Genomic DNA, 12625 nt, shown 5'->3' on the forward strand with positions numbered 1-12625 from the left:
TTCCGTTTTTCGAAAAAACTCGACTTTTTTCATTTTTCCGAAAAAAAACTCGATTTTTTTTCGTTTTCCCCAAAAATCTCGACTTTTTTCAAAAAAAAACTCGATTTTTCTGTTTTTCGAAATAACTCGACTTTTTTCGTTTCCCCCAAAAAATCTAGACTTTTTTCATTTTTTCGAAAAAAACTTGATTATTTTCGTTTTCTGAAAAAAAAACTCAGTTTTTTTCGTTTTTTCGGAAAAAACTCGATTTTTTCGTTTTTCGGAAAAAAACTCGATTTTTTCGTTTTCCCCAAAAAAACTCGTCTTTTTTGTTTTTCGAAAAAAACTCGTTTTTTTCGTTTTTCTGGAAAAAAACCCGACTTTATTGTTTTTTCGAAAAACCTGATTTTTTTCGTTTTTCGAAAAAAACTCGGTTTTTTCGAAAAAAATCGATTTTTTCGTTTTTCCTGTAAAAACGCGATTTTTTGTCTTTCTGAAAAAACTCGATTTTTTGTTTTTCCCAAAAAACTCGATTTTTCAATTTTCTGAAGAAACTCGTAAATAATTTAAACCATTTAAAGTATAAAATAAAAATAATCCATTGGATTATCAAAATGTGTTGGATGGATTGGATCCATCCATGTATATAAATGGATGGATTTAATCCATCAATTAACTTATTTTTTATTTGATGGATGGATTGGATGGATTTTTTGGTGGATGGATTGGATGGATTTTAGCTTGATGGATCCAATTGCCACCCCTAGTTTTTTTAAAGAAGTTAAGTTAATGTTGTTTTTGTCATGTAATTTAATAAGAGTTAAAAGGTAGTGCACTGACAGTGTAAAATAGTTTTACACTGTCATCCAATAAGGAGTCATGAATGTGTCATGTCATTAAAGTTTTTTTTAAATAAAAAAATGTTTTAATTAGATGCATGGTGGTGATTGGTTGACAGTGTAAAAATATTTTACACTGTCAGTGCATGACCCATTTTCTCTTTTAATAATCAAAATTTCATTCCTTAAAAGTGAATGTGCAATCATTTAGTACACTTTTGGCTTATTAATTCAATTTTTGATATCTATATAGTCCAAACCATATTATTTCATGAAAATTTTGTTGAAATTTGGAAAGATTTAAAAGAGAGGTTATCCAAAATTGATAAAATTTGTGTGTCAACTCTTAGATCCCAATTCAACTCTTTCTAACAAAGATCAAAGTCATTTTTGTAATTTTTCATATAGATGAAAACTCTTTGGGAAAAATTAACTACATATAGACTTAACCCCTTCATGTATCTATCTTCATCCATGCAAATGTGAGGCCATGGGATCAACGAGAAATTTCATTCATGATAACAAAGTTATCCAATTTTTAATTGGCTTGAATGATCAATTTTTCGGTGATTAAGACACAACTTGTGTTAACGGAGTCTTTATCATCCATTAACAAGGTTTATTCCTTAGTTGCTCATGAGGAAAGCATTATTATTCCTACTACTACATCTAATGAGTCTAATTTATTAGTCAATGCTTATAATGCAAAAAGGTCTTAGGTCGAGGCAGAGGATCAAATTATGGAGGTAATGGTAAGACCAACTCCATATATTTCCCTCACTATAAAAGGCGTGGATACACCATTGAATTTATGGATCTGTGTGTTTGCATGAATTGAAAAAGTTATCCAAGATGGTGGAGTTTATTTATAGCAAAGTTGCAATAAAATAATTGATAATTTGGCTTTGATGATGAAAATACATGATCAGGCGATACTTAGTGAAGTCCTTATCTATTAAAAACAACTTAAGTGGTCAAGGATGCTAAAGATGTACTATCAAATTATCCTTTAGAAGATGTTCTTAAAGATCTAGTCATCTCTTTGAAGTCAACAATATGGTCAAACAACACTCAAGTGAAGACTTCAGTCTCAAGGTTCGCTGGTGGTTTGTTCCCTCTCAACTCTTTATGATGGTAATCAACTTAAAAATAACTCTTGACCCCAACATGTCAATAACACCGGTGGTATATTCCCAAATCATTTTATTCTTGAAACTTCTATATGACTTTTTAGACTAGGACATCTTTAAAATCATAGATTGAATAATGTATTAAAATTGTATCCCTCTAATAACAGTTATAATAAAATAATTTGTGATATTTTTCATTTTGAAAAACAAAAGAAGTTTCCTTATACTATTAGAAGTTTCTTTATCCTTTGACATTTGGGGGCCAATATCAACCCTTTATATCCACGGACACAAATACTTTTTGATCATACTTGATGATTTTTGTATATTCACATGGATCATTCTCATTAAAACCTTTGTCCACATATGTCCAATCATTTTGTCCAAATGATTGAAAACCAACATAATGTCACTCCTAAAGTTATAAGGATTGATAATGTACATGATTTTTCTTTACAAATATTTTACAATTCCAAAGGCATGCAAAATCAACACTAGTACAGAAAATAGTTTTTACATCGGGCGAAAAAGACTTTTTACATCGGTTCTAGGCCCGATGTAAACACAGGCGATGTAAAAAGTCTGAGACATTTTACATCGGGTCAGAGTCCGATGTGAAAGTCATCATACCACATCGGTTGATTTCATAGGTCTGATGAGAAAAACAATAACAAAATTTATTAAAAAAAAATACGCAACCTTTTACATCGGTTTCTGAACGTGGCCGATGTAATAGACTGCTTTTCACATCGGTTTAGGGAAAAGGTCCGATGTGAAAAATATTGAAATTTTTTATTTGAAAAACATAAGCCACATTTTACATCGGATATAGTTCTGCACCGATGTAATAGATGGCTTTTTACATCGGTTTTAGTAAAGCCCGATGTAAAATGTTTTATGTTTTTTACCACATAATGGCTGTTTTTCCTATTTTCCTGTTTTAACCTGTAATTTTTTCTGTACCTAATTTTCAATATAAGATTCATATACCACACAGACCAAAGAGGTCGCTATATATTTTTTACTCACAGCACACAGACCAAATAGCTAAGATGCATATATATATATTCGTCAAAATATACAAAAATATTAATCTAGAATAAACAAGTGTTCAAAATGATAAGAAAGGTTTACACACGATTTTCTACTACAAGATAATTATCTCAAAGAAACATAAAGTACTTTCGCGCACTTGAAAAACCAACACGCATCCACGAGAAACATAAAGTTATCCTTTATATAACTCAAAGAAACATTTTGCCCAACGGAGTCGCAAATCATACAAATCTTCTTGTGTCAATTCTGTAGGATCATTAAATACCTACAATACGTAAATAACAATATAGAGTTATTCTTTGAAAATTCATATTAAGTTGCAAAACGCAAAGTAAATAACAAATTACAGTTATTTTATTACCTGCATCCAAGATTCAGTTATATTGGCAGAGACAATATCCAACATATTTTTCATCACATAGTATCCACAATCAGTATTGTTATGTTGTTTCCTTGACTACAAAATGAAAGACATAATTAATGAATAATTATCATAAAATTAAATATAGAATTATAATTTACATCACACTTACATTGGGCTTAAGCCATGTAATAGTCTTTTTTCTATTGCCATTTGAAATTTGATGAACCTCAAAAGCACTGATTCAAATAAAAATCCATATTCAGCCACATATATATGATATATACTATATTATAACAAAATTCACATAAAAGATAAACTTACGTTGAAATAATTTTCTTCGTGTTTTTATCAACATCCCAATTAAGTGAACAAAAGAAGACCACAGTATTCTCTCTTGGACACAAGACAAATAATTGCCAATATTCTCTGTACATGTGTATGGAAATACAAAAGTCAAATAAAATATTTATGTTATCAAAATTAAAAAATAGAAAACAGAATTTCATAAAAACTTACCCATGAACAAGTGGTAGTAAGTAGCAAACTTTGTTTTGCGACATCAACTTTTCTTGTACGTATTGCCTAACATCTACTAAAGATCTCGGCACATCATCATTATATATACACCTAGCAGGATCCATAATTCCATACACTTCTGATGTGGAATTATCAATACATAGACGATGAATATACCTGAATAATTTTAAAATAAACATTAGATTCAAAGTGATGGAGATATAACCTATTGAAAGTAATAAAAGAAGAAAATGTACTTACGTGCTCCAAACTTGTAGAGTAGACACGTCAAGGCAATGAAAACCCATCAACAACTCTCTGATACACTTAGCTGACATATAAAAATGAATGACACAGTTACAATGACTTAAATCCATTTCCAAGTGGTTGTCAGCCATTTTCACAACCATGAGTAACAATCTCTGAACATCGTCAACTTCAACCTCTTTGGTGCTTCCTTTTGAAGCTGAACAACTCCCTTTTCCGCTTGCTTCGACTAATTCCATTTTTTCAACGCATTTAGCATTATCAGTACTTTGTGACAAACCCATAGACTTAAGTGTCTCCATAAAAGATTGTTCCAACGCCTTGCGCTCTTCAACCCACTTTTGATCAAAATCAGCTCTAAGTTTTGCTTCCAATTTTGATTAAAGTTGTTCAAGTTGTTCATTCACATCTATGTGTTGTCCTTGACGTGAATAAGACCGTCCAAAGTAAGTGCTTTGTTTATGGTGTTTTCTAACACCGCGAACACGGCCGCCATGCTCAGATGTTCCAAGGGCTGCTGTTAGGATATCGTTACGTCCATGTGGAACAAAGTCACCTTTTCCAGCTTCTTCAACCAAAGAATCCTACAAAATGCAAAAAACACAACTAAATTCAATATGGGACAGCAATGCACACTTGTGTAGAAATTCATGGAAACATGCTTCAATTTTGAAATTTTATCATATGAATCAACACTTTAAGAACATGCAAGCAAGGATGGATACGAAACGAAATTAGGCAACAAAAATTATGACTCTAACAGCCCTGGTACAGCCACGAAACAATCAAGAGAAAGTCACCAAAATCCACATTTTAGTCCACAAAATTATACATCATCACAAGAATTTGGTTCATGACAATTAGCACAAGAGTAAGCAAGCAAGACATCGAAGTTTAGTACATAGAGACATGACTTCAAGTATGTATGACATATGACAATCAATTTAATTCCAAGTTTTGCGCATCAATTAGTCATCACAAACATGTCAAGTCACAACGACTACGCAAGCTCACATGACAATCCGCAAATATATTTCAAATTCAAGTTTTACTTACAATTTTCTCCGCAACAGCTTGTGTAGACTTTGATGTGTATTCTCCTCCTTTCTTTTGTCGTGCTCTCTTCCATAACTCATGGCGTGACGGTGGAGATGGACTACCATTATCGTCTAATGTAGAATCATCTCTTGATGATATCCTTTCATTTTTAATTGTCTCCTCGAGCATGCGATACCCTCCACGAGATAATACATGTGGGTATACATTCTTAGCCACATTCTCTCTACCCTTTCGACTTTTTTCCTATTAATTATAAAATCAAACAGTTACCACTAAACATAATAAAAATTCTATTAAAAAAAACTCAAATATAACTCCTACTAACCTTAAATTCTTGGGTATCTCGAGACTTTAGAAACTCTTCCCATACTTCTTTGTTAATAAAACTATACCTGACATGTGCAGGAGCGAGATCTTTTTCGGGATTATTAACATACTCGTCTGTGAGTTGTGTCTTAAAACCTCTCCATCTCTCTCCTGCATATTTAATCCATTCCTTCTTCAACGGATCCTTGATTTTACCATCCTTGTCTTTAACACACCAATCTGGAATAGTGAAATGAATCTACACATACAGTATATGGCATATGTTAGTATATATGTGATTATAAAATATAATAAAGTGTTGAATTTAAAATACCTGAACATTAGCCCATATAGCGTCTTTTATTCCATTTTCTATGTCTTTCCACTCATCTTTCAAAATAGAACATTTCTGCCGAGCAAGAGATGCTATGTAACTCTTAAAATTTGCAGCATTTTTACCAACACCAGTACATTCATAAGTTCTTTGATCAAACTCGACCTTTATCTTTTCACCCGTTTGATGAACTTTGTCAATTTGTGTCATCATAGTTGGACCTCTAACTCTTTTTTTATTAGGATTACCAGATGAAGAGGACTTCTCAGTTGAATCAGCCATGTATCTGTTTAAACAAAAATAAAATAATTAGAAATCAAATTAAACACAAGATAAAAACAAATAGACATAAAATTAAGCACGAGATAAAAACGATTAAACATAAAATTAGGCATAAAATTAAAACAATTAGAAATCAAAGAAATGTCGAATTAACTTATAAAAAACACCTTACTAGTTCTCCCATATCCCTTCTTCATGATCTATGCGAATAGCATGCACATCATCCTCTACATCTTCTTCAATGAAGGTAGGCACATTTGTTGAGAGAGGAGGAGTTTCGGAAATATCAAGATTCGCATCTTGATTTTCATCACTATCATGCATCTTTCCTTGTAGAACAACTGACCACCTTTTATTACAAGGATCTGTGACATAAAAAACTTGTTTTGCTTGAGATGCCATGATGAAAGGTTCGTCCGCATAAGCTAACTTGCTAAGATCAACCAATGTAACTCCAAATTCATCAATTCTTACACCACTATTGATATTAACCCATTTGCATTTAAATACAGGAACTTTAAACACAACATAATCAACTTCCCAAATCTCTTCAATCACCCCAAAGTAGGGTGTAGATGCCATAACCGGGTTTTTATCTTTAGCACTAGAGAAGTGCATGGACTCGGCCACAATCATAACCCCACTATTTTGTGTGGTACTACGGTCATCCTTTGCCTTTGTATAAAAGGAAGTTTTATTAATATCATATCCACTCCAAGTTATTATGTTGCATTTAGGCTCATAGGACAACCACTTAATTGTTTTTGAAGCACTATCATCACCAGCAATTTTTTCTTTAAACCACTCAGATAAACTCTTATTATGCTCTTTTAACAACCCTCTTTCACTCATCTTGGGGTACTTTTTCTTTATGATGCTTTTGTGAGCAGATAAGTAAGGTTGAACTTCATCCGTGTTATTCAATATATACAAATGCGCTTGAACAACCACATCAATACTTAAGCTCTTGATCTTTAAACCTTGTGTACCCACACCCTCACATCTTCCATCATGACGAGACTTGGGAACCCCTACAGCATTCACTTCCGACAAATAGTTAGAACAAAACTCAATTGCTTCTTCTGCAATGTACCTCTCAATAATCGATGCTTCCGGACGGTGTGGGTTCTTGGTATACCCTTTTAGGATCTTCATGTATCTCTCTATTGGATACATCCACCGTAAAAAAATTGGACCACATAATCTAATCTCCCTTACTAGATGAACAATCAAGTGAACCACAATGTCAAAAAATGAAGGAGGAAAAAACATCTCTAATTGGCACAAGATAATTGCAGCCTCATTTTCCAAATCTTCTAACTTTAATGGATCAATGGCTTTGCAACAAATTGCATTGAAAAACAGGCACAACCTAGTTATAGTCTTCCTAACATTGTTAGGCAATATCCCACGAATAGCCACTAGTAGTAGTTGTTGCATTAAGACATGACAGTCATGAGATTTTAAGCCAACTAATTTGAGATCTTTAACCGATACAAGCCTCTTGACATTTGATGAGTAACCATGCGGCACTTTGATACTTTCTAAACACTCACGAAAACTTGTTTTCTCTTTTTTCGACAAAGTGTAGCAGGCAGGAGGCAAATACGTCTTGTTACCTACATAATGTTATCATCAAGAATTTCAACAATTAAAGTTATGAACATCCTATTTTAACATCAAAAGGTAATGATAGCTTAATTTGAACACATAGTTGGTACCTATATATTATGGAGTTAGCTCTTCTCGTATACCCATCACGCCCAAATCTAGACGAGCATTAATACCATCCTTTGTCTTGCCTTGAATGTTGAGAAGTGTTCCGATTACACTATCACATACATTTTTCTCCACGTGCATCACATCAATACAATGTCTTACCTCAAGACTAGACCAATATGGAAGATCGAAGAAAACCGACCTCTTTTTCCATATATTTTTCGCAATAGGCCGCTTTTGGTACTTTCCAAAAATAGCAGTAATACCCTGTTGTCGTTGATAAACTTCCTCTCCAGTTAAGGGCTTTGGAGCAACACCATACTCTTGTTCCCCATTGAAAGCTTTCCGCAATCTACGATATGGATGATAACGATTTAGAAATTTTCGATGCCCGAGATAAACAGTCTTCTTTCCTTTTTCAAGCTGATGGTAACATGTGTCTTTTTCACATATAGGACACGCTTTATGCCCTTTAACTTTATACCCATACAAATTGCCATATGCCGGAAAATCGTTGATGGTGCAAAACAACATGGCACGCATATTGAACTGTTCACCAGAATGCGCATCGAAAACATCCACCCCTTCCTCCCACAACACTTTTAAATCATCGATCAGTGGACTTAGATAAACATCTATGTCGTTTCCTGGTTGTTTTGGGCCCGAAATCATCATGGATAACATCACATATTTACGCTTCATGCACAACCTAGGAGATAGGTTGTAAATCATCAGAAGAACTGGCCAAGAAGTATGGTTAGTATTTAGATTACCAAACGGATTCATTCCATCAATAGAAAGTCCAAGTCTAAGGTTTCTCGACTCTTTGCCAAAATTTGGAAACAAAGAATCTATTTTCTTCCATTGCAAAGAATCAACTACATGGCGGATTTGTCCATCACATTTTCTTTCTTCTGCATGCCATCTAAGATTCTTTGCATCGTTTGCATTAGCGAATAATCTCTTGAACCTTGAAATTATTGGTAGGTACCATACCACTTTCGCGGGAGGACCCTTTTTGACCTCATCATCATCACTAGATTCACCATGTCTCTTTTTGTAGCGTGACGCCTTGCACTTCGGACAATGGTTATAGTTTACATACTCTTTTCTGTATAATATGCAATCATTAGGACATGCATGTATCTTTTCATACTCCAAACCCATCGGACACAGTATTTTCTTCGCCTCGTAATAACGACTTGGCAGTACGTTACCTTCTAGAAGCATTTGTGTCAACAGTTCAAGCAATTCGGTAAAACTTTTGTCAGTCCACCCGTTAATTGCCTTCAGATTAAACAATTTTAACACGGCTGACAAATGTGTAAAATTTGTGCATCCCGGGTACAAAGGTGTATCCTTGTCATTGCATAAACTATCATACGCATGTGCCCTCTTAAACGAATCTTGTCCAATATCACACATCATGTCTTCCAGACGATCATCCATTTCTACACTAACATTATCTCTTTGGGACACATTTGAATTTTCTACCACTTCACCGTGCCATATCCATTGTGTATAGTTTTGAAAAATCCCTTCACAAATTAGATGATCCATGATTTTTTTCTTACTAAGCTTTGGTTCTTTATTTGCACAACGAACACATGGACAGAGAAAAAGCGTAGGGTGACTATCTTCAGCATTACTTTTAGGAGGAGGAAGATCTTTTTTAGCATTACTTTCAGCAAACTCTAGAAATTCCATCACCCCATGTTCGTACTCATCACTTAATCGATTAGCTCTCATCCAACTATGATCCATACCTATGTTCCGAAATTAATGCATACATAATTAAATCATTATGACGCCTACAATTGACATTAAGAATTTGTCCAAAAGGAGGGGGTGCAGACATTATTTCTAATGAAACTATTTCATGTTTAGCTTTAGTACTCATTTATTCCAACAGATAAGTATTTAACTCCGTATAGAAAACTCAAGTCACAAGATATCTAGCATTATAATGTTATCATCAAGAATTTCAACAATTAAACTTATGAACATGCTATTTTAATATCAAAAGGTGAGGATAGCTTGATTTTTGTTGTTGAAGCAAGTATACCTTGTTAAATACTTTACGTCTATATAGATAAATGTATAAGTTAGACTTAAAATCCTATGAACATGCAAAACTTTTTAATATATAAAAATAACTTTATCTGTATAACAAGCTGACCTGTTATTTTTGTCACTCATTACCACACTTTTTTAACATACAAAAACAAAAAGAAGAAGAACAAAATCTCACGGACTATAAACTTTTAGTTGTCATTTTTCCAACATGTTTTGAATTGTCTCTTAATTGAGTTTTTGTTTCTTACATTATTTACTTTATAAGCTAAACAAAACCATGACATAAATTCACAAGTCTTAAGATTTTATAATTTGGTTAATTTTAGGAGGTAACATATTAGTGGCATAATAATAACTTTATCTTTAATTTAATTTAACATAACAGCAATATGAAAAATGCAGGCTACGTAACTACCGTAACGCAAATATGAGCTACACGAACCGATTCGGACGCCCAAACGCGTTTTTTTTGAAAACGTGATTTTCCCAAAAGTGATTTTTCATCTTCATCTCTTTCACTCAATCTCTCTACTCTACTGTTCTTGTTTCAGTTTCGGTTCAATGTCGATAAGCAATTTTTTAGTAAAACAAACACACATTCATTTTTATAAAAGTATAATATACACATATCATCTTAACCACACATTACATGTTAAAAGCACAATAGCTACTGTAAACACAATAGCTTGTACAACATCTGATTTTTGGCAACAATCACAACCACAACAATGACAGAGTCACAAAGATGACTTACCAGAAAAGAAGAATCGCGAACGAGAGAGACACGCAGTAGGAAGTCGCAACTTGAAACTCGTGAATGAGAGAGATGCAGTAGAAGGTCGAAGGGAGGAGAACGCAAGTTTGTTTCGGCAGAAGGGTGGTGACGGCGGGATGGTGGTCGTCGGCAGAAGGGAGGGTCGAAGGGAGGATAACGCAGGAGGTAGGATCGTCGGAGTAGGGTTGTTGAAGGAGGTAGGGTCGTCGGAGAAGGGAGGGTCGATGGAAGAAAGAGGCTGGAAAGAAGAAAGAACGAGAACAAATGAATTTAGTGACTCTAATTTTTAGTAGTTAGGGTTTTATTGGATGGGACTTTTCCCATCGGTTTATCAAATGGGCCGATGTAAGCCCAAATGCTACGCAACCTTTCCCATCGGTCAGGAACTGGGCCGATGTAATGGCCAAAAGCGTAAGGCTTTCCCATCGGTGCTGCTTTGGCCCGATGTAAAAACCCTTATAATCCAATTTCTTTTTATTTACAAGTTTGCCACCGCGTTTTTGTTTCCATCATTTAAATTAAATACCTGATGTAAAATCACTAAATTCAAATTTTTTCCCATCAATTGTTTATTTAAGCTGATGTAAAATCATTTAATAAATATTTTTCCCATCATATATTTTTATACCTGATGTAAAAACTGTTTATCAAATGTCAAATTTGTACTAGTGCAAAGATCTTGTGTTGAAACTCCTCAACAAAATGATAAATTAGAGAGGAAACATAAACACGTCCTAAATATTGGGAGATTCTTACTCTATCAGTCCAAACTTCCCAAGCTGTATTGGTCATATGCTCCATGTCCATTTCCTCATCAATAGAGTGACCACTCCTATCTTACAATTTTTTTATCATATATGATAAATAACCTAACCCCAATTCACTCAAAGTTTTTGAATACCTTGCATATGCATCAACCTTACAATCTCACATAACCAAGCTAGATGCACGAGCAAGACAAAAAATTCCTAGGGTATAAGGGAGACCTCAAGGTTTATGTTCTACTTGAAATTCACTCACAGTAATTATTTATTTATAAAAATGTCTAGTTTCATGCCCACATAATCTCGTTTCATATAAACATTATTTTCCCACCAATAATTGGTAAATTAATCCAACCAATATCACACAACCAATTCATGCACATAACACCAAACAGAACTCTGAACCTTCCCATCCCTCATTTGCACCTAAGCCAAACACAATCACATCCATAACTCCATCATATGACATTCATCCTACACCATTGATCATTGATGACACCGACTTGCCACATTACTTTTCATATGACTAACACGGCCAACCCCACATGCATGACTCTACCACCCAAAGCCAAACAATATAACATTCAACCATAATCAAGAACCGTCCATCATACCTCAAAGATTATATTTGCAATCCATTCACTGATGCTCAAAATCATTCCTCCTTAGGTATGAATTATACTTTATGTCAGTACATGTCTTATCAAACTTGTCTCCTTTATATAGTCATTATGTTAAGACCCTTAACATATTAATTGAGCCAAACATATTTATTAATACTAACAAGGTTGAATGTTAGAGACAAACAATGCAAGTTAAACTTCCAACTCTTGAAAGAACATGTACATGAGAAATTATGGATTTGCCACCTCACAAAACCTATTGGTTGCAGACGGATATTCAAAATAAATATCAATACCGATGACTTAGTGTAAAGATTCAAAGCACAATTAATTGTAAAAGGCTATAATAAAATTGAAGGTTTGGACTATTTTGACACATTCACAAGTGGCAAAGATGGCCATAGTAAGATAAGTGATTTCTCTTACTTCAATAAACAATGGTTCATCCATAAATTAGATGTAAACAATGTTTTTCTCCATGGAGAACTACAAACCAAACTAAATTGAACCAAACCAAACTGATCAAAACCAAATCA

General features: G+C 33.8%; 1 protein-coding gene across 1 annotated transcript; it reads right to left on the reverse strand.

Moving 5' to 3' along the window:
• Positions 1-6303: 6303 nt before the first annotated feature.
• LOC131629119 (uncharacterized) lies at positions 6304-9615 on the reverse strand. Its single transcript, XM_058899923.1, has 2 exons — positions 7887-9615; positions 6304-7751 (listed from the first exon to the last, which is right to left on the reverse strand). Exons 1-2 carry the CDS (start codon positions 9613-9615, stop codon positions 6304-6306), a joined length of 3177 nt encoding a protein of 1058 aa, XP_058755906.1.
• Positions 9616-12625: the final 3010 nt, after the last annotated feature.

The sequence above is a fragment of the Vicia villosa genome, unplaced genomic scaffold (genome assembly GCF_029867415.1).
Source record: "Vicia villosa cultivar HV-30 ecotype Madison, WI unplaced genomic scaffold, Vvil1.0 ctg.000509F_1_1, whole genome shotgun sequence".
In the NCBI taxonomy this organism is placed as follows: domain Eukaryota; kingdom Viridiplantae; phylum Streptophyta; class Magnoliopsida; order Fabales; family Fabaceae; genus Vicia; species Vicia villosa.

What these genes read in the sequence shown, in the direction of transcription:
- LOC131629119 (XM_058899923.1), bottom strand. Translation starts at nt 9,615, where the DNA reads ATGGATCATAGTTGGATGAGAGCTAATCGATTAAGTGATGAGTACGAA. An exon ending in TCTAGATTTGGGCGTGATGG is followed by an intron (nt 7,752 to 7,886) that starts GTATACGAGAAG and finishes AACATTATGTAG; the next exon opens with GTAACAAGACGTATTTGCCT.